The sequence below is a fragment of the Lepisosteus oculatus genome, chromosome 1, assembly GCF_040954835.1.
Source record: "Lepisosteus oculatus isolate fLepOcu1 chromosome 1, fLepOcu1.hap2, whole genome shotgun sequence".
NCBI classification, from domain to species: domain Eukaryota; kingdom Metazoa; phylum Chordata; class Actinopteri; order Semionotiformes; family Lepisosteidae; genus Lepisosteus; species Lepisosteus oculatus.
The window spans coordinates 18700549-18728278 of record NC_090696.1 but is presented as its reverse complement, the minus strand read 5'-3'; the positions used below and the strand labels follow the sequence as shown (position 1 = coordinate 18728278).

The 27730-nt window shown below is 50.7% G+C and overlaps 1 protein-coding gene across 4 annotated transcripts in view; it reads left to right on the top strand.

Annotated features, from left to right (window-relative positions):
* The window catches only part of LOC102685852 (low-density lipoprotein receptor-related protein 1), a 181736-nt gene that overhangs the window by 82198 nt on the left and 71808 nt on the right, over positions 1 to 27730 (top strand). For all 4 annotated transcript variants that reach the window (XM_069186716.1, XM_069186709.1, XM_069186705.1 and 1 more), the window contains exons 12-27: positions 420 to 600; positions 3901 to 4123; positions 4942 to 5131; positions 6199 to 6321; positions 6970 to 7110; positions 7957 to 8082; positions 10519 to 10635; positions 12037 to 12117; positions 16981 to 17148; positions 19984 to 20166; positions 20258 to 20458; positions 20979 to 21224; positions 23325 to 23522; positions 25094 to 25298; positions 26088 to 26252; positions 26974 to 27218. In XM_069186716.1, coding sequence (XP_069042817.1) covers positions 420 to 600; positions 3901 to 4123; positions 4942 to 5131; positions 6199 to 6321; positions 6970 to 7110; positions 7957 to 8082; positions 10519 to 10635; positions 12037 to 12117; positions 16981 to 17148; positions 19984 to 20166; positions 20258 to 20458; positions 20979 to 21224; positions 23325 to 23522; positions 25094 to 25298; positions 26088 to 26252; positions 26974 to 27218 — 2793 coding nt within the window. The remainder of the gene's footprint in view (positions 1 to 419; positions 601 to 3900; positions 4124 to 4941; positions 5132 to 6198; positions 6322 to 6969; positions 7111 to 7956; positions 8083 to 10518; positions 10636 to 12036; positions 12118 to 16980; positions 17149 to 19983; positions 20167 to 20257; positions 20459 to 20978; positions 21225 to 23324; positions 23523 to 25093; positions 25299 to 26087; positions 26253 to 26973; positions 27219 to 27730) is intronic.

The following is a 27730-nucleotide window of genomic DNA, read 5'->3' as shown; positions in this document are numbered from 1 at the left end:
GTATGAGTTATTGAGACAAGGGGTTCCTTATCCTGGGCCTTGGGATCCCCAAACCTGTTGGTTTTTCTTCTTGCCGAGCTTTCCGTTGCATAGTTTGGCCAGGAATAAGATTTGAGATCTTTATTTTCTCTTCAGCACTCCGGAGGTTGTCTTTTAACTATTGTGTTCTGTAAGCGGCTCATGAGTTACATTCTTCCGTGAGCAAACCTTTTAACCTTCAAGAAGAGATGAAAAGGGCCCCTCGAGTGAAGTAATGAGCTCGGCCGGAATGAAAGCCAGCCGGCGTGCAGTCGATTGCCCTGGTTTTGCCGATCGATCCTTTCCTTCACGTTTGTCGAGGCAGTGGTGCCGCCGCAGTCTGACTGCGGTCTGGGGCGGCTCGGTCCGAGTGTCACAGCCTCCCTCCCCTCGCCGTGCAGGTATCCACACTGTGGAGGGGATCGCCGTGGACTGGATGGCCAACAACCTGTACTGGACGGACGACGGCCCCAAGAAGACCATCAGCGTGGCTCGGCTGGAAAAGGCCTCCCAGACGCGCAAGACCCTGATCGAGGGCAAGATGACCCACCCGCGCGCCATTGTGGTGGACCCCCTGCACGGGTGAGGAAGAGAGAAAGAAGCTGACCGACGGCGTAGGAGAGCAGAGACATGTCCCACTTTCCATCACTGTTAGTACAACACCAACACTTGAACAGGGCTCTGTCAGTGTGAGTACAGCACCAACACACTGGTGCTGACAGAGGTGTGTTCAAGTGCAGTGTGAAATCACCTCTGTTGGTGTGAGTACAGCACCAACACACTGCACTTGAACACGCCTCTCGGTGTGAGTACAGCACCAACACACTGAATTAAAATGATACATCCATATGCTATAAATATAAAAAAATCTTGATTTATGCACAAATTGTTTATATCAGAGTTCAGAAATCTTACTTTATGCGAGCTCAGTGTGTACCTGTAACTTTGTTTCCAAACAGATTGTACACATGTACATGTACAGATGATATTCTTAAATCATACTCCACATATCCCATCCCATACAAAAAGACAGCAGAATCTCATAGACATGAAATGACTGCTCAGCACAGCGGTTGTGACTGGGAAACATGGCAAACGAATCTGGGCGCAAATAACTGGAAGGCTATAACAAAATAAAAGCTGCCTGCAAACGTGTATTGCGTCTTGGAGAGATGAGATGATGCATGAAGACAGACACCTCTTTCAGGGAAGAGTGACATTTCTGGATGTTGCAGCCTGAGCAGTTTTCCTCTCTGAAAAAATGGTACTTTGTCACTCAGTGAGATTTGAAGCACATGTGAAAAAGACCAGTTTCATGCGATGCCCCCTACAGGTCGTCGGTCCTGAGCCTGTCTTGCACTCTCCCTCTGCATCCTGCTGGCTCCTGAGTGACAATGACTCTCCCTTCTCTTTCTCTTGGGCTTTCTGGCTCTGCTGCCTCCCCAATCAGACCTCATTACCTCTGCTGGTTGTGTTATCCTTGATTAATGACTGCTTTTTCAAATTTAAATTAATCTTCATTTATCATTTCGGAGCTGCTGGTGACAGAAATAGATTGGAAAATTGAACCCCCTCCTCCCAGCCTGCTCCCCCCTCTTCGCTGAATGCAAAGGAGCGCCACATCCTGGCCACCTGCCCTGTCGCTCTGAATATCACCCTCGCCATCCTGCGGCACGTTCGTTATCACCTCCTGTCAGTTCAGCCTGCTTTTGCATCTGCTTCTAATTCCTCTTTTACTGTGTTTTGAAATGCTCCTCGTTCGGCATTAATATGCCTGGCACACCTCATGGTATCTGTGTGTTTATGGCCTGTGTTTCCTGCTCTGACTTGAACACTGTAACCCAGTTAGCTAGGAACAGGAGAGCCACCATGCAGGACACCCGATGGTTAGGAAGGGGATTCAATCTTTTGAGGAACTGATACCAGGAGAGTCTGATCTCTGAGCCCGAAGTGAAGTGGCATCCCCTGCACCAGAATAAAAATAAATCAGCTGTTGAAGCATCCTCATCCTTCTGTTCTGCAAAGCCACAGTTAAATCGTTTTGCATTGAGATTTTTCGTTTCTGTTAAAGCTAATGCGATTAGTAAAATCAATAACATTTTTTCAATTAAACCAGCACAGGTAGAATAGCAGCAGATCTAAGAGCAGGATAAAAGGACTACCCTTCAATCACAGTTGTAAAGAATTTGGGGAAAAAAAGAAGTGGTGAAAAGTTATAACTTAGTGATTCCCCTGTACAAATCACAGCTCTCTGATCCCTTGCCCCTGAAGCATGCATGGTGTTTGGGCCCTTGTGGAGGACTCGCCCTTTACCCCCCTTGCCCTGTGCCTCGTTAGAGTTAATGCAAAGACTAAGAAAGTGACTGGGGATGTTCCTGTAACTTCGAAAGGTCGAGCCCTTTTTACAGCAGTGTCGATTTACACAAAGCTTTTGCCCCCCTTGTGCCAACACAAGGATCTTGGTGGGCAGAACAGCTGGGTAGCACTTTCCAAACTGGGCAGTCGTGAAATCTCAGCATTTTTAAAAAGAAGAAGTTTGGGCGTGTTACACAGTGCTCCCCCCTTCCCTGGAGCTCGATGGCTTGCTGTATAGAAAGGCACGACTCCCCTTATGCTACAGATGGACGTCTGGTGGCGTACTAGTGTCCTGTGCAGGAGGCAATCCTGCTATCTCAGTCCTCTTAGTGCTGCGGACACTAGGATGTGCTCAGGACTGACGAGTGTGGGTTTCCCTGCTGCAGAGATCTGGATTAGCGATGAGAAGCAACGTCAGGACTGGTGTGGAGAAGGGTGTGGGGAATTGTCTAGCTCGAGCCATGCCCAGCTCTGTCCTCTCATCAATCATAACACCTTACAGGCAAAAACCCAGATCTTCCTGAGCATGTCTGGGATTCAGAAATCAAATCCCGATCAATCAGTGATCTGCTCTCCTCAGCTGGCGCTCTGCATGCTGCTCAGTGTGGATGCCTGCCCTTCCAAAAGAAGTCCTGATCAGAAACTGATACTGGGACACCATGTGGTTCTGATTAGTGGGGGGGGGACTGCCATTGGGCCTGCATTCCAGTGATTCCTGTTAATGCAGAGCGTGCCCAGGGCTTGCAGGGATCAGCAGCAAAGGCCCTGTTGGTTAATCGTGACCCCGCCTCCCACTGGCACTGAGCACTAGAATTCACAGAGAGAGGGGCAGTTATCCAGTTCACCAGCGCCAGGCCTGGCCACTCCAGTCGATGGGAAAGGAACTCAATGAAATTTCAATAAGACATTAGGAGAAGAAGATACCCTGTTGCTCAGTCCCTTGCTCCATCGCCTCTAGGTCACTGCTGAAGACCACAAGAATTGTATGCTGATACCTTTGTAAATGATACCTTTGTGAATGAGTGGATTATTTTGTCATGACTAGGCATCTGAAGGGGCCATACAGCAGCGCTCCTGGAGAGATTTTGCATTTAGTTTGTGACTTCATTTAAATTAATTGAGATATCATTGTGCTTTTGCTGTCATTGTGCTAATGTAAGCATATTTAATTCAGTGTTCATTAACGCACTCATTTTTTTCTGAATGGTGGCTTATGAAGAAGCAAATGTCAGATTTCATCACACAGACTGTATTCTTGCACATCTTGGTTCATTCTGCCACAATGCTGATGTCGTCACTGTGCAGATCTGTCGGGCAGGCCTGTCATTGTACAGGTGCTGTATATCGGTACACCACACCTTATTGTGACTGGTTAGGCAGAATCCAGGTGTTGTACCACAGCTTGTATAACTTGGATCGAATGTCTTGTTACCAGTATTTCCCTTCATGTTAAACGCAGTAGGAAAGGGCACTACCTTATATTGTAGATGGGTTGGTTGATGGATCCTGTGCCCGCGGCTGTTTCAGGTGGATGTACTGGTCGGACTGGGAGGAGGACCCGAAGGAGAGCAAGCGGGGGAAGATCGAGCGCGCCTGGATGGACGGCACCAACCGCAATGTCTTCCTCACCTCCAAGACGGTGCTCTGGCCCAACGGCCTGAGCCTGGACATCCCGCAGGGCGTCCTTTACTGGGTGGACGCCTACTATGACCGCATCGAGATGGTCTACCTCAACAACTCGGAGCGCAAGGTCTGCCTCACCCGCTCGCTCCGGCTTCAGGTTTACAGCACAGGGGCCCCCAAGCCAGCCGGCGTGCTGCCTCTTCAGAACGGATAAAGGGTTACGCTGACGCAGTCATGCATGGGGCGGGGCGGTGTCTCTGTGGTTAAGGATCTGCGCCTGTGGCTGGAAGGTTGCCGGTTCACATCCCGCAGCCGGCAGAGGAATCCTACTCCGCTGGGCCCCTGAGCAAGGCCCTTAACCCCGACTGCTCCAGGGGTGCTGTATAAATGGCTGACCCTGCGCTCTGACCCCCAGCTTCTCTCCCTGTCTGTGTGTCTCATGGAGAGCAAGCTGGGGTATGAGAAAGATCATTCCTAATGCGAGAAATTGAAAAGGGTTAATAAAGTGATGTTACAGTATTATTATGAATCAGCGGCAATCTGACTCCCTTCTCTTCAAGTCTGAAATGACTGATTTAGTGATCCCCCTTCTTAGCTTCTGCACTTACTGAGCTTTTAATCTTGGGATGGGTTTTCCATGTCAAACCCGAGACTTTCAGTTTCAGTAAAACCAGCAATACGTATCTCTGTGGTTAATAAGCTAGGACTGTCTGAGTCCAGGAGGGTCTCCGCCTTGGAGAATTGCTTAGTTCTCTCTTATTGCTAAAGGACTGAAAATAAAGATAATCTGTATTGCAGCTTGATCCCCAAGCTCCTGAATCTGGAAACCTTGTTATGAATGTTATACAACTTGCTGTGCAAATCTTCTAGGGGAAAAGATGCTAGAACTGCCACTGACCTTTAACATTTGATCTCTGACCCTTGCCATCTCTGTGATTCTGGCAGACGGTGTATGATGGGCAGGAACTGAACCACGCCTTTGGCCTGTGCCATTACAAGCATTTTCTGTTCTGGAATGAGTACCGCAGCGGCAGCATCTACAAGCTGGACCAGGAGACCAAGACCGTCACCCTGTTGCGCAACGAGAGGCCGCCCATCTTCGAGATCCGCATGTACGACGCACAGCAGCAACAAGGTATCTCTCCCCTTCTCTCTCCTGGGGTGTCAGATCCCCACGCAATCCCCCCCCCCCCCCAAATTCCAGCTACTTCCTACTGAATCCTATAGCCTCACACTCTCAATGGGAGCACAGCTAGCATGTGATTCCTGTAGTGACTCTTGCCTCTCCAATACAGGGATGTAGGGGATCCTTTACATAGGGAAAAAGCCTTTCATTGCACTTCCTACACTTCTGTCTTTTAAGGCATAATCAGCTGTCTTGCACACTCTTTTCAGTTTAATTTCAGCAACACATGCAAGGATGCTAAACACCGTATTGAAATTTTAGGTTATTTGGTTATCTTATTTTTGCATAAAGAGAGCTTGTTTCTTTCGTGTGGATCCACAGGGATGGGAAGGGGGGCTGTTTAAGGGGGGATACGGCATCAGACACCATCAAAGGCTTCTCATCTGTACCGCGAAGACCCGCGGTCTGATGGGGACTCCCTGTAATTGGGGACGGAGGAGCTGGCCATCTGTGGAGGGATGATGGGCTGGGGGATGAGGTGGGGGAGGTAGTGTGGGAGAATATGGGATCAGATTTCTCATGTTGTTGTATTGTTCTCCTCCAAAAAAACAAATGATCACCAAGAAGAAAGGCTGTTGCACACTCCTTGATGTTATATTTCAAGACATATTTCTTTAAAAAAAAAAAACGCTTTAGCACAAGTCAAAAAGCTCAAAGAGCATGTACTATATGCAAGGTTCCGGGGTCCCTGCACTGTGATGGTGTTGCTGGAGCGGTGATATAGAGCGATCTGTGGTGCAGTGACAGTGTCAGTGGTTTTCACCACATTGTAATCCCCTAGTTTGAGAAACCACAGTAAAAACTGAAGGTGCAAACAGCCGATTTGAAACCTCGTAAACACTAGCTCCTTAAAAAGACAACCCTTTGGAAGAGAGAAGGTTGTTTGTACTGCGTTTGCTCTTCAGTGTAGTTATGGGATTTCTCGTTCTTTGTCCGGGCTGAGGAAGAAATGCCAGATCCTAAGACGGTGGGGTCTCTTTCCTTGAACAGTCTGTGTGCATTTGTGTTGTGCTCAGGCTCCAACGCGTGTCGCGTGAACAACGGTGGCTGCAGCAGCCTCTGCCTGGCCATCCCGGATGGGCGGCGGTGTGCCTGCGCGGAAGATCAGATCCTGGACGCGGATAACGTCAGCTGCAAAGGTACGCCTGCGGGGTCCCGGGCAGCCCAGTGGGGCCCACAGGGACAGCGAGCGGTTTAAGGTGAAGCCCAAACAGGCTGTGCAGGCTCTAGCTGATTAAAGCGGGCTGGCAAATGTTGCCAGAATGTCACCAGTCTTGCTTCAGCTTGCAGGCGCTCATGAAACGTGTGCAGTTTTTGAGCAGCTGTACAGAATCTAATAGTTATTCCTTACACTTATATAGCTCTTTTCTGGAAACCCCAGTCAAAGCGCTTTATAGATAATGGGGAATCCCACTACTACCACCAATGTGCAGCCCCACCTCACTGCACATCAGCTATCAGTAGGGAGGAGAACAGAGTGATGAGATGGTTTGGAGGAAATGGACTGTGCTTGTGTGTGCACTCTCTCTGGCCGGGCTTTGTCGGAATGATTCCCAAGATAAAGCTCCTTCATTCTGGGAATTCAAATCTTGGAGACAGCCTGGCGTTTCAAAGTCAGCTCTGTAGATGGAGTCAGCGGAGGCCAGCTGCCCCCGTGGCTCCTGTGAATCTCTCTGCTCCCGGCTTGTCTGTGTGATAAAGCGGAGCGCGCAGATGTATTATCCGAGAGGTTCCTGCGGGAGCGAAGACGATTCCTGCCTTTTTTGTCCCCCCCTCCCCACCAACAGCGAACCCGTCCTACATCCCGCCTCCGCAGTGCCAGGCCGGGGAGTTCGCCTGCAAGAACAGCCGCTGCATCCAGGAGCGCTGGAAGTGCGACGGCGACAACGACTGCCTAGACAACAGCGACGAGGCCCCTGAGCTCTGCCGTGAGTGTGCGCGCACGCTCTGCCACCGCCGTTACCGTGGAGACAGCGGGGGCGGGGCAGTGGTTGAGGTCAGGCAGTAGACATCCACATAGGGAAGGGGGCATAAATAAGGCATAAAGACTGGGCACATACAGCTCTGGGCAATGAACCTGGCCCCTCCCCCACGCTCTGTTACACTGTGCCCTCTGTGTGTCAAAGTGCATAGTGTGGGACACCTGAGAGGTGCACACTTGCAGCACCTGACCTTAATGCAGTCTCTCAGTTCCTCCCCTTACGAACAGGTGGGGACATGCCACCAGTCAGTCAGTGTTCTTTCTTCTGCTTCAGTCCACATGGTTCCATTTCAGCAGACACTCCTGAATGTGGGCAATCTTGAAAGTCGCTGATTAGCCCAGGGTTCACGTCTATTACACATCTCATTCGGCTTTTTAGGAAAGCAAATTTTAAAAAAGGCCTCATATAGAAAATAATAACTGATCAATTAAGGACTCACAAACCAGAAGACACAAGGGTGACCCAGGACCACAAATGAGAACCCTGTACTAGAGGAGTTTTGAAACCAGGGCTTAAGGACAGTAATAAAGCCCAAACAAGCAAGCAGATCAGTTCCTGGCAGCAGTGAACACACTGGTGAGTACAGGCCCAGTAGACACAGGTGTCCTCTAGCACCAAGATCACTGATCACTGATCTAGAATAAAAGACAAGTCCTGTGGGACTGGGAGGGTAGGAGTCCAACTGGGACATAGTAAGTGCAGAGTGTACACCTCTGTATGTGTCCCTGATCTAAGGAGAAGTTGTGGGAACCACAAAATAAACTTTCTGCTACCCTCCCCTTCCCCTCCCAGATCAGCACACCTGCCCCCCGGACCGCTTCAAATGCCAGAACAACCGCTGCATTCCCAACCGCTGGCTGTGTGACGGAGACAACGACTGTGGGAACGACGAGGATGAGTCCAACACAACCTGCTCAGGTAAGAAAGGGGACAAGACGAGCCCCACCCCGTCCCCTCTCTTCACATCATTACACTCAGGTAAGAGGACAAGACGAGCCCCGCCCCTGCCCCACCCTGCCCCCTCTCTTCACATCATCACGCTCAGGTAAGAGGGCAAGACGAGCCCCGCCCCTGCCCCACCCTGCCCCCTTTCTTAACATCATCACGCTCAGGTAAGAGGACAAGACGAGCCCCGCCCCTGCCCCACCCTGCCCCCTTTCTTAACATCATTACACTCAGGTAAGAGGACAAGACGAGCCCCGCCCCTGCCCCGCCCCGCCCCCTTTCTTCACATCATCACGCTCAGGTAAGAGGGCAAGACGAGCTTGTCCCTGCCCCACCCCGTCCCCTCTCTTCACATCATTACACTCAGGTAAGAGGACAAGACGAGCCCCGCCCCGCCCCCTTTCTTCACATCATCACGCTCAGGTAAGAGGACAAGACGAGCCCCGCCCCTGCACTGCCCCGCCCCCTCTCTTCACATCATCACGCTCAGGTAAGAGGGCAAGATGAGCCCTGCCCCTGCCCTGCCCCGCCCCCTCTCTTCACATCATCACGCTCAGGTAAGAGGACAAGACGAGCCCCGCCCCTGCCCCGGCCTGCCCCCTTTCTTCACATCATCACGCTCAGGTAAGAGGACAAGACGAGCCCCACCCCTGCCCCACCCTGCCCCCTTTCTTAACATCATCACGCTCAGGTAAGAGGACAAGACGAGCCCCGCCCCGCCCCCTCTTCACATCATCACGCTCAGGTAAGAGGACAAGACGAGCCCCGCCCCTGCCCCGCCCCCTTCTCTTCACATCATCACGCTCAGGTAAGAGGACAAGACGAGCCCCGCCCCGCCCCCTCTTCACATCATTACGCTCAGGTAAGAGGACAAGACGAGCCCCGCCCCTGCCCCGCCCCCTCTCTTCACATCATCACGCTCAGGTAAGAGGACAAGACGAGCCCCGCCCCGCCCCCTCTTCACATCATCACGCTCAGGTAAGAGGACAAAATGAGCCCCGCCCCTGCCCTGGCCCTCCCCCTCTCTTCACATCATCACGCTCAGGTAAGAGGGCAAGACGAGCCCCGCCCCTGCCCCGCCCTGCCCCCTCTCTTCACATCATCACGCTCAGGTAAAAGGACAAGACGAGCCCCGCCCCTGCCCCGCCCCGCCCCCTTTCTTCACATCATCAAGCACAGGTAAGAGGACAAGACGAGCCCCGCCCCTGCCCCGCCCCGCCCCCTTTCTTCACATCATCACGCTCAGGTAAGAGGACAAGACGAGCCCTGCCCCTGCCCCGCCCCCTCTCTTCACATCATCACGCTCAGGTAAGAGGACAAGACGAGCCCCGCCCCGCCCCCTTTCTTCACATCATCACGCTCAGGTAAGAGGGCAAGACGAACCCCGCCCCTGCCCTGCCCCGCCCCCTCTCTTCACATCATCACGCTCAGGTAAGAGGGCAAGACGAACCCCGCCCCTGCCCTGCCCCGCCCCCTCTCTTCACATCATCACGCTCAGGTAAGAGGACAAGATGAGCCCCGCCCCGCCCCGCCCCCTCTCTTCAAATCATCACGCTCAGGTAAGAGGACAAGACGAACCCCGCCCCTGCCCTGCCCCGCCCCCTCTCTTCACATCATCACGCTCAGGTAAGAGGACAAGACGAGCCCCACCCCTGCCCTGGCCCGCCCCCTCTCTTCAAATCATCACGCTCAGGTAAGAGGACAAGACGAGCCCCGCCCCTGCCCCGCCCCGCCCCCTCTTCACATCATCACGCTCAGGTAAGAGGGCAATATGAGCCCCGCCCCGCCCCCTCTCTTCACATCATCACGCTCAGGTAAGAGGACAAGATGAGCCCCACCCCTGCCCCGCCCCCTCTCTTCACATCATCACGCTCAGGTAAGAGGACAAGACGAGCCCCGCCCCTGCCCTGCCCCGTCCCCTCTCTTCACATCATCACGCTCAGGTAAGAGGGCAAGACGAGCCCCGCCCCACCCCGCCCCCTCTCTTCACATCATCACGCTCAGGTAAGAGGGCAAGACAAGCCCTGCCCCGCCCCCTTTCTTCACATCATCATGCTCAGGTAAGAGGGCAAGACGAGCCCCTGCCCCTGCAGGACAAGACGAGCCACGCCCCTGGATTGTAGTCTTTTCCACACAAAGCATCTTGGCCTAGCAGATTGCAGAGGCAAGTCACATTAGTGCTGTCCCAGTTCCATAGACAGCCCTCTCACGGGCAGCTTTCTGTCCGTAAGGAACCAGTGTGAGGAGCGAGTAAAGGCCACGAGAAACACTATTCTGAAGTCACTGGGACTCTAGAACTAGAGCTATCACAGCAGGTCTTTCATTCTGCATCGGTGGATAAAAAAGTCCTTGTGTGTGCAGGATTTCTGTAACGTGGTTTGTCCCCTCTCCTGCCCCTCTCACCCACAGCTCGAACCTGCCCCCCTAACCAGTTCTCCTGCGCCAGTGGCCGCTGCATCCCCAACTCCTGGACCTGCGACCTGGACGATGACTGCGGGGACCGCTCGGATGAGCCTGCCAGCTGCGGTGGGGCGGTTTTTTCCTCCTCCTTTCCATGAACACCTGGGGAGTCTGGGGTGTTCTTAGAGGATCAGAGTATTCCAGGTCTCGCACGTTTGAGCCTGGGTGTTGTCATTAGCTGTGTATTAGTGTATTCCGCTGGGGGAAGGGCTGGGATCAGCTAGTTGGGGCTCTCTCGGCTCCGAGTGGAACAGGGACCCCCAACTTTCAGGGCTTCAGGATTACAGTCCTTTCCGTGAGCTGAGATTTAAGGCCCGTAATTGCTATTCCAGATGGGGTGGGTATGAGATGATTAATTATTGGCGGTTGTAATTTTTAAACAAAGAGAAGCTTCCTTGCCAAATCTGCTGCCGTGTTTTATTGATCTGAGAACGTGTAGCAGATCTGTGGCACTCTGTGTAAAGCAGTGCCTTTTTTCAATCCTGACTGCAGTCTTCACTTCGGCTTGTGTCCCACAGTCCTTGTCTCATCACGATACTGTCGGATTGCCTGCTGGCCTTTTAAACAGACCTGGAGCAGACTCTGCAGTATCTGGATCAGACACGAGGATTAGCAAACACTGCAGAAGTCAAAGAGACTTCAGCAGAAGTTGAGACTAGGCAAACGCCTGGCAAATGGCATTTAGAGTAGTGCTGCATTCAGGTGGAAGAAATTAAAGCTAGAATTTTAAGATGTAATACACAAGTAATTGGTGACGTACTAATTTCATCTTAATCTAGACAATGTGGGCAAATAACAGAAAAAGTACTACTACAAACGAGTAGTTATGATGTATAGGTTAAAATTGAGAAATCCAATCAAAAGATGAGATGTTAACATTGTACAATGACCAGGTACAACTTCTGTTTGAATATTTTGCGCAATTTTGGTCACTACCCTACAAAGAAATATCGTGCTGCTCTGTAATCTGTCCAGGGAGGAGACACCAGGTGTGCTTCTTTATTTTTAAAGGAATGTCTATCTCTGACAGGCTCAAATAACTGAATCTGTTTAGTGTTGCGCAGGACAAGATTCAGGTATTTACAATACTCGAAGGCCTTGAAATATCAACCCAGTGGCCTTCTTGAGTGCCAGCAGGGAAACTTGAATCAGAGGGCACATGTGGAAACTATGGGGAAGTGTGTTCACCAGAAAAAACTTGGTTAAAGATTTGGGAGAGTCTAGAACAGGCTGCCCTTGAGCCGTTGCTCAATGAATTGAGTGTGATAGTTTCCTCATGGTAATGTCTCATCGGCATGGAGTCGGTGGCCTAGAGCGAACTTTTATTAAAAAACAGGGCAGGCAGCTAAAAGCCTCTAGGGGCGCTGGGATCAAAACGGGGACTGTCTGAGATCCGTCTATGATCGGGGTGGTTAGTAGGCTTTTGCGATGTTACACAGTGAAAGAAACCCTCCCTTCTCTCCACAGCCTACCCCACCTGCTTCCCCCTCACCCAGTTCACCTGCAACAATGGCCGCTGTATCAACATTAACTGGCGCTGTGATAACGGTAAGTGCCCCCTGCCCTCCAGTCTCCTGCTTTCCTCTCCTGCTTCCGTCTTCGTGTTCTCTGTTCCCCAGCGCTCGCAAACCGTCATCAGGAGCAGAAATGAATAAAGGGCAGCTATCCCATCTCCTCCCAGGCTCCTCAGCTCTATTCCTCCAGGGGAACAGTCTCGATGGCCTGGCAGATCTCTGTTAAAGCATCAGCAGCACAAGAATTTCAGCCACTTTATGGGGCTGCTGTAGCTTAAGAAGACTGCCAGAACCTGCTGGACTGGACAAGGAATGGATCTGAGGAGCCCTGATTTAAACTGACCTGACTCTGTTTTTTGGTTCGTTTTGATCAGTATGCCTGTGTATTGTACAGTCGGTAACGTCGCTCGGCTTCAGCTGTTGCCCCTGACCTGAGATAGACACTTATCTCTTTCTCTGCCCTGAAGTCCCGCACACTATATCTTGTGCTGACCTGCCAGAGAGGCACCATTTGCGCAGAGTGAGGTCTCCAGGAAAAACAACAAATTGTTCTTCATTTGCTCCATTGCACAAAGTCATAATCACTAGAAGAAAAGCAATATCCCTCCCCCCATGACAGAACAGAAGCATTTGCTGATTTTATAGATTTTGTTTTCCTTGTTACACACAGGACAAAAGATCTATAAAAGCAGTAAGTAGTAATGCCTTGATTAGGGTTTTGTCTTCAACTTTAATGATCCAAAGTTCAGAATTGATGTTTCTCCCTGCTGCCCGGCTGTGTAAGCAGGTGTGATTGTGTCAGCTCTTTGCCCAAACACCTCCGATTGAACGAAGTTAAAAAATAATTGAAGATGTTTTTGGTACCTCTGTTTCTCATTTTACATTTCATTTTAAAGCATGCCTTCCGGCTGACTTGTTCTTTTCTGGCCCTGATGGCTGTGCTGTGTGGTTCTGCACTGTTCTCAGGGGGTATGTCTTTGGCAGGGTCCCTTGCCTCGCTCTGCTGCAGTGCTGGAGAATGGTGTAAACGAGCCTAACGAAATTAGATTTTTTCTGCTCTTTTTTTGTATTTGGATGAAATTACTAGTCTCATTTTTCTTCTCAGTGACTGTCATTGAACATATTGAGATGGAGCGGTCTTTTTGTCAGCAGCAACACAGTGTATACTGACAAGGAGATGGATATCTCCGGTATTTGTATACATATTGAGCATTATAATAAGCCTATCACTTATAACGGCAAGAAATTTACAAAGTCACAACCAGAAAATAGCAGTCTTTTTTCTAGCTATTGCATTGCCATTTGTTTGACCAGATGCAACATAAATAGACCTTAAGAAAAAGACCAGTGCGAATGTCTGAAGGGAATATGTAAATGACAGCAAACACCCCCCAGTCTTCAATCTCAGATGGTGCATTGGCATCCTGAATGGCCTTCTTCAGTTATTTTGGCTCTTTGAATAACTCCATACAAAGCTGCAACAGCTACTGTACCTAGTAGAAATCACTTGAATGACTTTCTTTGGCCACTCTGCTATTAATTGATTAACCTTAAAGAAAAACATAGCACACACATTAATAAAGGAATAAAGTAGATGTTGTCTCCCCAGATTGCTTACAGACCTATGGGAAAAGCTGGTTGTTCAATTTTAGATGTTCATTTACACTTAGTAACAGTCCCCACCAACTTGCCTAATATAATCTGAAGAACAGAGCTCAGAAAGAGGTTTTCATGTCCTGTGCAAGACTGTGTTGGGAGCTACAGTTTGCAGTCTGTGCTCTGATCTCCCTAGAGAGCTGTTTTCCAAGTTAATGTGCACAGGAAGTGTGACCCTCCAGTGAACTGGGGATACAACCTTCCAGAGAGACAGCTGATTGGTGCTGTGTGAGAAGAGTAAGGAATTAAGGGCGAGGGAGGAGTTCGAGAAGGGCTGATTAAAGCCAGCCTGCTTCAAATTGTAAGCAGCTAGCTGGGTGTCATGGGCTCAAGACCCATGTCAGCTGATTTGAGTGCTGTTGGAATCCGGTTTGGAAGATAGCAGACCTGCATTTGCAGCAGCAAACGTCCTATTCCTTGGAGCAGCATGAAGGTGTGGTCATACTACAGGGTTATGTAGGGGATTATGTACAGGGTTATGGGTTCAAATCGCATGTGGAATGCTGCTTTTGCACACTTGAGCAAGATACTTCTCTCAAGTGCAGTTTGGTCTTAATTGACCTAACTGGTAAAATAAAGGAATAGTATCATATCGTAGGGCCTCCCACGTGACCTGGTAAGGGTTGGTAGAGGCCCGTGTTAGCTGACTGAGTGGGATGCCCCGAGCAGCAGTGCACCTTTGTCTATAGGATGCAGTGGGCTGGGGCTCTCTTGCCCTCAATGTGGCATGTGGTCCGGTCATTGTGGAACACACCTCTCCCATGCAGCACTGAATGGCTGGTGATGTTTTAAAAAGACGGGTCGTTCAGAGGTGGGAGGATCAGAGGGGGCTGCCTGCGCTTCCTTAGTCTTCCCCGTGTGCAGTTGCAGGGTTTGTAGGTCTGAGCCGAGAAGTGAAAAACAAAACAACTGGTTTCAGATTTGCTAGGAATAACAGAAATAATGTCTCGTCAAATCATTTCTTTGTGATCGCGCACAGATTTTGCTGCCATGGTTGTAAAGACATTTGTCTGGCTTCAGCAGGTCACCTGCACCTCCAGATTTAAGCACAGGCAGCACTGCCAACGACAAACCCCTAAAAGGGAAGTTTCACAGCATCTTGGGTTTCAGGTTGTCCAATTTCTTCTTTCCCGAGCCTCCCAGAATTTGGCCTCCCCCTAGTCTTTCAGCATTGTTTTTCAACTACTTCCCGCCCCCCCACAGGCAGTCTTTCAGATTAGGGTGGAGCCAGGCTGTCTCTTTTGAGGCAGGTCTGCCTTCAGAGGACCCACTAGATGTGTCTTCTGCTCTTTTGCTCTGTCCTGAATCCCTCTTTGGGAATCTGGACGGATGTGGCCGTAAGTGGTTTGTGTGCCAGTAATCGGGGATGAAAGTATGGCACAAATCTGACAATGAGGATAGGAGGTGCTGTGAAGGCTCTTCCCTGGCTGCTGTTCACCCTCCCTCCACCTGGTGTCAGTGTGTCGTCTGCTCGCATCTTAATGTCGGAGCTGCTGTCTGTGTCTTCTGTACCCTGTGTTTGTGCGTGCCCCTTGCCCACTCTCCTGTGTCTGGTTGATTCTGTGTTTCAGAAAAGGATTGTGGGGACGGCTCTGATGAAATGAATTGTCCCATCCCTACCGGTTAGTGCATAGATCAACATGCACCATCCCACACTGCTCCGGGCTGAGCTCATAGGCTGGGAAAAGGAGGGTGGGGGGGCTGCTTCTAAAAACTAATGGCAGCTTGGGCTTCACAACAATTATTGATCAATTTATTATTTTCAAGCTGGATGGTAGACTGCTTTTTCTCAGCTTTTTTTGGGAGGAGAACCAAATAATTTCAATAATAATGAGTAGGCTTCCATTTTATAGAGCTAAACAGTTAAACATTCAGCTGAGCTAGAATGTATTGTATTGATCCATTATTTGGAGACTGTTTTAAATTGGGAAATTTTGTTGGGGAAAAAAATGGCATTCGATTTTGGATTATACAGTACGTGCAAACAAACCCTCTAGTTTTGCCTAGTTTTTTCCCCACAAACCCTAGCTCTCCCTTGTAGGACTAGGCAATTAGAAATTCAGTTTGCCTTCGAAAAGGAACCTTCTCTTTGGTTTGCCGTTTTCGGAGGTGGTGTATGCCCTAGTTAATTTGGATTTCTTAATGTCAAGTCAAAACAGAATAAAACTACTCTGGCATTTAAAGCAAGTCTGAACAGACCCAGGTGTAAAGGGTTAATCTCTTGTACACAAAAAAGTGTTTGCAAAAATTCAGGCTTTCTGGGGTTGCGTTTTAATCCAGCAACGGCAGTTATCAGTGCCTCTGGTGCCGAATAAAGGCACTTTGCTGTCTTTTTAGTGAGTGATCTCCCTCAGATGTACTAAATCTATTATTTTGCCTTCTGAAGCATAGCTTCTGTGTGCATTTCTTTTGCTTTTCATTTAATTTTTGTTGCTGCCAAGCTCAATGTATCGGACCCAGGTACATTCTCTCATGGTGCATGGGATGATCTATGCAGTTTCTGTGATATTTTTCTCTCTTTCTCTCTGCTTTTAAATGTACGGTCTGTTTTTTGCACTCCTGCAGGTTGTAAGTTGGGGTTTATTTAAAAAGAAAGAAAACAAGACGCTGCTTTAACTGCTTCTGTGATTAAAGACTAAAGGCTAAACAGTATCTGCTTGGTAAACCCAAAACTGCTCTGATAGCTGTTTGAGCTCAATGTGCCATTTGATTACAAGTAAAAACGTTTCGCTCAGGGGTTCTTAGGAAAATGCAGGAGAATGGAATAGACATTTGGAATAAAATACAGTGCAGGTCAGAACAGAATGGACGTTCCATATTGCACACTGCCAGTAGAGTTCAGGGCATGGTCCAAATCTGCAGAGCTGGTAAAAGGAGTCAGTCAGTCCCAGCTGAATTGTGAAGTGGCTTAGTTTAGCTACTGAGACCTGTGGAGCTCACTTTCGAATGAGACATTTTTCTAGAGGATATTTACTAAGGAGAACTAATATATATCACACATTAATGTAAAACCACATACACCATAGACCACAGAACACATGCATACAGTATATGCTCTGTATCCGCCTCCTTGGCAAAATCGCAGTTAGGGAATTCTGGGATTAGCGAATGGGCTGCAGGAGTGCTTTCACAGTGCAAGGCAGGGCTTGAACCGATTTGCCCCAAGTGGGCGGCGGGCAGCTCGGTGGAGCCGTGCCCTGCGGCGTGGATGCCATGTGCTGTAACGGCGGCTGTGTTGCAGATAACGACTGCGGCGATAACAGCGATGAGGCAGGCTGCAGCCACTCCTGCTCCAGCGCCCAGTTCAAGTGCAACAGCGGGCGCTGCATCCCCGAGCACTGGACCTGCGACGGCGACAACGACTGCGGGGACTACAGCGACGAGACCCACGCCAACTGCACCAACCAGGGTGAGAGCTTGGCTGGACCCATCTTGAACGTCTTGCAGTCTCTGGGCCCGGGCCCGGTTTCACAGGGGTGCAGAATGCATAGCTAGGAGAAAAGACATTTAATTTAGAAAAAAATGTGATTTTGTTTATTGGCAAAAGACTTTGGTCAGTGGTTGGCACTGCTGCCTCGCGGAGCTGGGGCCCTGGGTTCAATTCTGGATCTGGGGTGCTGTCTGTGTGGAGTTTGCATGTTCTCCCCATGTTCACATGGATTTCCTCCAGGTGCTCCAGTTTCCTCCCACAGTCCAGAGACATGCTGGTAGGTGAATTGGCTTCTGGGAAAATTGGCCCTGGTGTGAGTGTGTGTGTGTCTGTGTGTGCCCTGGACTAGTGCCCTGTTTAGAGTGCGTCCTGGCTTGTCCCAGTTGCTTGCGGGTATAGGCTCCGGCTCCCTCACAAATATGATAAAGTAATTAGAAAATAGATTAATGGAGCTAAACAAGTTAATAAGAGATCTGAACACCTGGTTGAGAGGTCTTCTGGGCAACCCACCCAGTAAACGAACTCTCTGGGAGCACTGGCTGAACTCTGTGGCCCAAGTCACATCAAAGAGAGGCTGTGACTGGGGTTCCCCAAGTTGTGGTGCTCACCAGTGAAGAGAGGTAGAGATGGGATTGTTCAACAAGGACTCCCTTGGACTTGCCTGGTGCCTGCGGTGACATCATCGAGCGACAGGCTGCTCCCCCAGTAGGAGCTGTCAGGCGCTGTGAACCCCTCAACACGTCAAAGGACAGAGGGCTCTGCAGGTGGACACTCCCATGTGTTGGAGATGAGGGCCTGCTTGTCCTGTTCTTTTCTCAGTCCGCAAGCTGGTACCGGGCTTGTTGTCGGAGAGCCAAGTCTCGAAATAATTGGAGATTCAGAATCAGAATTTCAAAATGTTTCAGCTTGCTTTCTCATTAATAGTTCTAATTAAAAAGCAGATGTGAAGACAGTTAGAGACATCAGAATTAAACACTGAAAGCCGTGAACTGTTAAGAACCATTGACCTTTATAGCTGTGGGCAAAAATGTAGATCCTGTTTTCAATCTAGGACATCTAAAACTCACTCTGGCCTCATTCCAGCGCTTCAGAATATTTGAGTGTTTTAGTTGCACTGTTTTAGCTTTTCCGTCTTCTTTCTTTGCGGTCAGAGAGACTTGTGTGGGATCTGAAAATAAACGCTGGCGGTAAAAGCAAACAAACGGGCACCCCCCCTCCCCTTTCTCTGCTTCCCCGAGCTGCCCCCTCCTGCACGGCGGAGTCACCCCACATCCTGCCCGCGCCGCCCGGCTCCTCTGGCCCGCAGAGGGGCCGAGTCAGAGCCTGCGGTTTCCAGGAGGGGTCACGGGAGGCCACTCGGGCAGCGTGCCTGCCACGGGCTTGAAAGACCGTCCTCGTTTTGGGCCCTTAGGGGAATTGTTGATGACTCGGGAGGTTTTGCTGGGTGAACTGACGCTCGGATGACAAGAGGGGGGAGTTTTTGGGCTGGTGCCTGGCCTTTGGCAGTCAGTTCCCCTCTGCTGAGTCCCAGCCAGTGCCTCATGTCAGGTCCCACACATGGGCACATGCTTATCTATCACCTCTAGCTGTGTCAGCCTGTAAAGATAAACTTCATTGTCTCCTAGGGGAAAGTTGTTATGGACACATAGTGCTTCTGTACATCTAAATACATCACATGTATTCCACATGCATAACTTGTTACAACCGAGTCACAACATAGCTTATTACAGCATAATCGGTTTATACTGATACAATTGCATTTACCCCTGCTACTTATTTGTGTTGGTTGCTTAAATAAAAAGGGAGCGAATGAATATTTGTATATATTTGATCTACATTTGGGAACCCTAAAGATAAATCTGTTGATCTCGCTGCTCTTTCATTCACTTGATATTGTGAACTTGTCAAGTTAGTGTGAGAATGCCTTTGTCACAGTCAGATCTAAATCATTCTCCTCTTCCTTTATTCGTAGGCTGTGTAGCTTAATGGCTATATTATTTTCAAAGAGCTCTAAGACTGATTTACCCTCTGTGACAGTCTGATGGGCGTGTCGTAATGGGGTTTTTAAAACAGGCAGGTCCCAGGATAACAGGCACAACAAACACTGCCGTAAGGCGAAAGGAAACAATGCTCTTTATTTACAGTGTGGAAAATCAAAAACGGTCACCACAACCAAAACAAAAGCCACAGCTCTTTTCTAATCTCCAGACAAAACTGCTACATGATGTCCCTGACTATCACGGTTGGGAAGCTACACTGCTTACAGTACAAGCTTCAAAACAATCACAGCACCTCAGTCTCTCCCTGAGACTGGGCAGCTGTAACTCGCTCGTCTCCGCAGAAGACGATGGTCCGCACGGAAGCACAAGGAAGGCAGACATGGATCTGCGGAATTAATTTGATCCCGCAGAGCATTTTCCCATCATCTCCCAATAGCAATTCCAGCATTGTCGTTGTCAGTATTTGCTGTAGTTCAGCGTTTTGTTCAAAATCTTCAGAAGAAGTTTTTTACAGGTTGGTCGGGCACAGGGAATAACTGATGAGACCTGATTCAGGTCTAGGGGCACCTGTGCATCTCTCTAGGCAGTGGGGTTTTTCAAAGTTGGTCCTCGTTGGCCCAGGAGTCCAGTCCATTAGTGAGTGTCTGACACCACTGTAACACTATTGTAAGTCTTCTCTGCTGGTAGTGTGTGTATTCCTTGTTGTGTTGTCCTACCGGACTGTGCAGTCAGACAGATCTCCCCCTGGGGATCGTGAATCCCTGGCTCTCTTCCCGGGGGAGGTAACGGTGCGTGATCTCTGCCCCCGCCCTAGCCACGCGGCCCCCGGGCGGCTGCCACATCGATGAGTTCCAGTGCCGCATGGACGGGCTGTGCATCCCCATGCGCTGGCGCTGCGACGGCGACACCGACTGCATGGACCTGAGCGACGAGAAGAACTGCGAGGGCGTGACGCACATGTGCGACCCCGCCGTCAAGTTCGGCTGCAGGGACTCCGGTGAGTACGGGGGGCCCGGCGGGAGGGGGGGGCCCGCTGCTCCAGCCGTGCCGGATGGGGGGGTCCTACAGTAACGTCCTGCATCCTGCAGCGCGCTGCATCAGCAAGGCCTGGGTGTGTGACGGGGACAGCGACTGCGAGGACAACTCCGACGAGGAGAACTGCGACCCCATGATGTGCAAGCTCTCCTCCCACGTCTGTGCCAACGACTCGTCCATCTGCCTGCCCGCCGAGAAGCTGTGCGACGGCAAGGACGACTGCCCTGACGGCTCCGACGAGGGGGAACTGTGCGGTACGAGGGCGCAACCCCTGCTTATCTTTCCAAAGCCACTTTCTTGAAAATATTCAGACCGCAAATCAGGTTTGAAGACGCCTTTCTAGAGAGAGGTTTGTTGCATCAAAAGACCACATGCAGTGAATGAGAACAGGAGATGGGTCTCATTTGCAACCTGCCTTGCTTGAACATGCAATGCCTGATGTAGTTTAAAGATCTAAGTGTCCCATCTGGTTGTGATTTTGCAGGAAGTCAACTTCCAACGTGTTTCAGTCACCTGCACAGCTCCTGTGTAAAGACAGCAGTGACAGTTTTCAGTCTTAAATGTCCTTTGTCTTGATTTTTGCTTGGACCCAGGACTTTGGGCCTATTTTGAGCTCTTCTGCCTGGTCCCCTTGTAACTTTCCCTGTCCGAGACTACAGACGCCATGCTGTAGCAGCAGTGTTAACTCCTCAGTCTTGGTGAACGTGGTAGATATACTCCCAGCAAGTTCTGGAGCCCCGTTCCTCTCTGACTCTCCTCCCCTCTCGCTCACAGACCTGTGTGCTCTGGGGAACGGGGGCTGCAGCCACAACTGCACGGTGGCACCAGGAGAGGGGATCTCCTGCTCGTGCCCGCTGGGCATGGAACTCGAGGCCGACAACAAGACCTGCCAGATCCAGAGCTTCTGCGCCAAGCACCTGAAGTGCAGCCAGCGCTGTCAGCAGGAGAAGTACCTCGTCATGTGCTCCTGCTATGAGGGCTGGGAACTGGAGCCGGATAAGGAGAGCTGTCGGAGCACAGGTCAGGAGGGATGTGGGTGGCCCAATCGGAGGGAGGCAGGCTGGGAAGAGAAGAATGTGGGACACTGAGGACAGGGAGACTGGGAAGAGAGGAAAGTGGGACAGGGAGACTGGGAAGAGAGGAATGTGGGGGTCTAGGAAGAGGAGAATGTGGGATAGTGAGGAGAGGGAAACTGGACAGAGAGGAATGTGGGATAGTGAAGATAGAGGAATGGGACTGGGAAGAGAAGAATGTGGGATAAAGAGGACAGAGGGAGACTGGGAAGAGAGGAATGGGACTGGGAAGAGAAGAATGTGGGATAAAGAGGACAGAGGGAGACTGGGAAGAGAGGAATGGGATAATGAGGGCAGAGGGAGACTGGGAAGAGAGGAATTAGGTGGAATGAGGAATGTGGGAGAGAAAGGTGATGGGAATAGGAAGTAAAGGCAGGCAAGGAATGTGGAAGGAGGGATGAGAAGGAGAAGAGAGGGTTTGGAGAGGGCAATGAGGTGCAGGGGAGGGCTGATCAGTGCAGAGCGAGGTATCTGAATGGAAGAGGAATAGAAAAGAAAAAGTTGGGAATGGGCTAGGGTTTGATGGGAAAGGCCTGTGGAAGAAGGAAAAGAGATATTTTAGAAAGCAGGACTGTGGTAAAGACGCGGAGAGGGAATGAGAAGAAAGCAGGGAGCAAGGGATTTGCAACAGGAGGTGGTGAGAAAGGAGGATGAGGGGAGGGTTGGGAGGAACAGGAGTGCTGAGAGGGAAAGGGGCGATGGGGGGAGATGGAATAGGGAACAAAATTGAGAGCAGGGAAGACCGGATCTGCCCATGAAAGCTGAGATGACAGGATGGGGGTGTTGAAGTGATTGGAGCGCAGAGGGATGTGAGAAAGGAATGCTAACGGCCAGAAACAGGAGAACACGGCAGGATTCCTCACTGTTTGCTCAGGAGCAGAGTTTGATCTTCATTTGCAGATTGTTAAGTCTTAACATTTTAAGTTGCCAATCAAGTCCGAAACAATATAGAGAGCAGTAACAAAATGCATGTTTTTAATTTTAGGGTCATTTGAAGAATTGAAATGTGCTCTGTTTGGAGAAAAGGCAAATAAGGAGGAGCTTTTTTGGCAGAGTGCAGAGAGTTGGCCCCCAGCTCCCCTTCCAATACATTTTTCCCTTAAAACTGAAAATTGGAGTAGAAGCATTTCTCCTGAACGTGTCCTGGTCCTGGGATTTGTAGGCCCCTCGCTTTCTTAGTTGCCTGCTCCTGGCTCCCCCCCCCTGCAGTTCGAGGGGATAAAGCCGTGAGGTTCTCAGAGGGGGGATCTCTTCCAGCAGGCTGGGCCTGAGCCAGAGTGAAATTAACTCCATGTGTGAGACAGGGTGCAGGAGCAGGACGCTTGCACACTCTATACAGTATCAACACACAGGCTCATACATGTCATATATGTCATATACATGTCTCATATATGTCACCTACAGGCTCGTACTATACATCATCACACACTCATCGACACACCCTGACATACAGTAATATGGACACACTCATATACTGTCATAATGGATAGGTAAAGACTTGTTGGGAGACTCTTATTGACACACACTTGGCCTGCTGTGCTGATGCACAAATCTCAGTCACGCACATGGCCTGCTGTGCTGATGCACAAATGTCAAACACAACACATGGCCTGGTGCACTGATGCACAACTGTCAGACACAACCCATGGCCTGGTCCACTGATGCACAACTGTCAAACACAACCCATGGCCTGGTCCACTGATGCACAACTGTCAAACACAACCCATGGCCTGGTCCACTGATGCACAACTGTCAAACACAGCACGTGGCCTGGTGCACTCATGCACAACTGTCAAACACAGCACGTGGCCTGGTGCACTCATGCACAACTGTCAAACACAACACATGGCCTGGTGCACAACAGTCAAACACAACACATGGCCTGCTAATGCATATGTGTCTGATGCACAAATCTCAGACACATATGTGGCCTGGTGCACTGATGCACAAATCTCAGATACATGCTGTGTAAGCTGATGGAGACTGGCCTAGCTGTCTCTTCATTTATCATTGCAGCATTTCCAAGAAAAATGCCCCTTTTTTCCAGATCCCTTCCAGCCCTTCATCATCTTCTCCAACCGTCACGAGATCCGCCGCATCGATCTGCACAAAGGCGATTTCAGTGTGCTGGTCCCCGGCCTGCGCAACACCATTGCCCTGGACTTCCACCTCAACCAGAGCACCCTCTACTGGACAGATGTGGTGGAGGACAAGATCTACCGCGGGAAGCTGCCTGAAAGTGGAGGTATGGGCTGCAGCACCCTCTGCCTGTCCTTGGGGGAACTGCACTGCACAGACGTGTTTAAAAAAGCTTCACCGTGTTCAGGTTATTTCTCTTTATTAAAAAAAGCTCCTCGTTGTGAGAGAAGGCTGGGCTCTGTGGTCCAGACTAGCGCTCCACAGCTGGAGCTGACTCTCCTGTGAGGTGCTGTGGATCTCGCACAAAAGGTCAGAAATCAGGTCAGAGAAGCCTGTCGTTCTCCCTGTGACCAAGGTGTGACGACACAATTTGCAATTCGATAGTGGGTGCAAAATAAAAAAATGGAAAAAACATTGTTTAAGAGGCGAAATCTTGTTGCTGTCCCTTGCAAATACTTTTGCCATGTTGCCCTGTGAACTGTAAACAACATCTGTTTGCCAACTGGGGTCGTGTTCTTGGGCAGAACAGGCCGATTTCTCAGAACAGCTCCTCTTTTCCTCCACCTCATGGTGGCGTGGTGTGGCACAGTAGTTCTTTGTGTGCAATCAGACCACAAATCCATAACTCAGCATGAAGTGCTGTATTTGTCCTCGTAAACGGATTTTAAGGAACAGCGGGGCGACAGCGGTTTCGTCCTGCGGGGCGTAGCGTTTACGTTTCAGTTCCTGTTCAAGGAAAAAAAAACAGCCCCTTTCAGAAAATGACTTGGCGTTATGCTAGGCAGTCAGACAACAAAAAGGAGGCTTCCTGCTCATTATTATGCGAGACACTAATTAGCGTTTTCAAACCTTCCCATAATGGTAATAATTAGCTGGAGACTATTAGATGTTTTGAGTTGATTAGGGTTTGGAAAGAAAGAAAGGAGAGGGGGAAGAAAACTGTTCGTTTGCTATTCCAGACATCTGAGTTTAATAGAGACTGTCTAAACAAGCGAGCGTCTGCTGCCTGCCTTCCTGGCAGTGTGTCTGAGGGCTGGGAGTCTGAGACCCGGAGTCCCCACAGGCTGCGTGTGTAAGATCCTCACAAGGGCTCCTCCACAGGCTTACCTTGTGGGACAAACCAGGCAGGAATGTATAAGAGTAGCAAAAGAGCTGTTCCATTCGAGCAGAGCCAGGCAGTGTCTTATCCCGGTAAGCGTCTTCTAAAAGTGGAACTGAGCGTCCAACGTGGCTCCAGGCACAGCATGTTGGTCAAACACCAGACACCACCGACAGCCTCAGAATCCTTCTTCTCCTGAACAAACCATATTCAGATCAGAAACCAGTGTGTAAGCAACAAGGGGCATTTGATTCATGTGGCAAACAGAGCCCACATCTTTTATTGCCCAGTCTAACGTGAATGGCATGAAAATTCCTACTGCCATTCTGCTCATCTAGCCCAATTCGTAGTTAGGAGCAAATTGACGAGGATCTCCTCTAGGTGTTTCTTGGAAGAGGACAGGGTAGATGGTTCAACAAGATGGCAGAGTGTCTTGTTCCATACTCTCACAACTCTTAGTGTACAGAAGTAATGACTGGGCTTTCCCAGTAAGCTCCAGCCCAACCACAGCCTGGCTCCAGACGCCTGCTCCTGCTCAGCGCCCTCTGACCTGCGGCTCTTGTGTTTGTCCTGGCCAGCTCTGACCAGTTACGAGGTGGTGATCCAGTATGGCCTGGCCACTCCCGAGGGGCTGGCAGTGGACTGGATCGCCGGCAACATCTACTGGGTGGAGAGCAACCTGGACCAGATCGAGGTGGCCAAGCTGGACGGCACCATGAGGACCACCCTGTTGGCTGGGGACGTGGAGCACCCCCGGGCCATTGCCCTAGACCCCCGATACGGGTGAGCCCCCAGCCTCCCCCGATACCCCCTAAACCAAAACAAAGGCTGCAGTACATCCAGCTTTGCAGGTCGCTTTTGAAGCATCAATTTCTAAAGATGCAACTTCAATAGCTTGCCATCCCAGCACATCTTAGAGGTTTAATTTGCAATCCTAACACATCTAATAAGTTAGGTCATCCTTCGGAATGAAAAAAGGACCGCTCTTCTTGTGTCACACGGCTGAACGCTTTCCCTGTTTAACCTCTTAAAAACCTGCCTTTAACTCCCTTCAAAATTGACAACTGGAGCAGATCTGTGATCCCTGCCAGACTGTGGCCCCCACGAACTAGAAGCATTAACACGTAGGAGCCCAGGCGACGAGAGCCATAGGTGTACTGTCCCACAGCCCCGCGCCATTTCTCACACACATGCAACAGCGCGAAGCGACGCAGAGCAAGATGTAAGTGTTTGAGGAGCTTGTACTGAACTGTGCCCCGACCTCGTTAGAGCACGTTAGGGTAATTATTTCTCCGAAGCTGCAGCTGGCACATGCCTTGCCGCGGTGTTAAACTGGTCCCCTGTCCTCAGGCCTGGGCTGTACGTGCTGTTTCTCGCTGAGGGCTGAGCAGGTGCTGCTCATGAGCCGCGGGCTGACGGATCGCGGGGCGGGTGACACACCCCCTGCCCCTGCCCTCCTTGCCCACAAGGGGAACGAGTGGCAAACTGCATGGTGAGGAGGTGGAACTGGCCGCGTTCACTAACCGAGATCCACAACTCCCCCCCCCCCTCCTTCTCCGTCATCCTTCCCAGGATCCTCTTCTGGACGGACTGGGACGCCAGCCAGCCGCGGATCGAGGCGGCCTCCATGAGCGGCGAGGGCCGGCGCACCATCCACAAGGAGACGAGCAACGGCGGCTGGCCCAACGGGCTGACTGTGGACTACCTGGAGCTCCGCATCCTCTGGATCGACGCCAGGTCAGCACCAGCGCCAGCGCCTGGGCTTTCCAGGCCCTGTCCTCTCTGCTCGGAAGCCCAGATCCGTTCCCCCTAGTTTTCAAGTGAAGATAACAGTCAGCAGCTTGATTCCTATTCTTCCTGTTATATCTATATGTCTTTCCTGCAAGCAGCGGCCTGAGGTTCGACGGGAGAACCCATGTGCAGGGCAGAATTAGCAACCGAGTAGGCAGCAGGAGGCAGGCCAAGCGCAGCTCGGAGTCGGAGTCTGAGAGCATAGCAGAGCTCGTAGCCAGGTTGCAGGTAGATACGGCGAAAGCATAGATGAACGCAGTCCAGAATCAAAGTCATGAACGAACGAGGGCTGAAACCAGGAGACGTAATACAAAAGGTAAGTCCAAAGCCGGGTGTGAGACATGAGATCCAGGTTCGTAGCCGAGTAGAACAGAAGGGACTCCGCAGCCAAGGTCAGAGCGAAGAGAGAAACACAGGCAAGGGAGACAAAGTAAGAGAGTAAGGCAGTGGATCAGAGCAGAAGTCTGTAACGGAGCCAAGAGCACTGCCAGAGCAGGCCTTGCAAGACAGGTGGACCAGGCGTCCTGTCTGATCGTGTAATCACGGCAGCTGACACAACGCTAGCTTGCTTCACATCCCTCCGGCGGGGGCGAGCAGGACAGCATTGGAGCTGTCTGAATTTCTGTGGCATCAGTTGTGATTTCTTGGCCTCCCTCTGAACCTCCAGGTCGGATGCGATCTACTCGGCGCAGTACGACGGGACGGGGCTGATCGAGGTGCTGCGGGGCCACGAGTACCTCTCGCACCCCTTCGCCGTCACCATGTACGGGGGGGAGGTGTACTGGACAGACTGGAGGACCAACACCCTGGCCAAGGCCAACAAGTGGACGGGCCACAACGTCACCGTGGTCCAGAGAACCAACACGCAGCCCTTTGACCTGCAGGTCTACCACCCCTCCAGGCAGCCTGAAGGTAGGACAGTCCCTGTCTGGTCCTTTGTCTGATTTCAACCTGTCCATTTGGAGTCACGGGGGAGCCAAAGCCCATTCCAGCAAGCAGTGGCTGCAAGGCAGGTTACACCCTGGACAGGACGCCAGTCCATTGCAGGACACGGACTCAAACACACACACACTCACACCAGGGCCAGTCTTCCCAGAAGCCAATTAACCTGCCAGCATGTCTTTGGACTGTGGGAGGAAACCGGAGCACCTGGAGGAAACCCACACAAACCCAGGGAGAACATGCAAACTCCACGCAGACAGGACCCCGGCTCGGAGATGCTGCAATGCTATCCACTGCGCCACCACGCCGCTCTCGGACGATTCAAATCCTCTTTAATTCCAACCAGTGCGGCATTTGCGAAGGACAGCCAGTCTCGATTTACAGAGAGGAGATAACAGTGGCCTTGTAGGTCACTTTTTGGACACGTAACCACTGAACAGCAGTGAGAACCCTGGAGTAGAGAAGGGTGAATGGGAAATGGG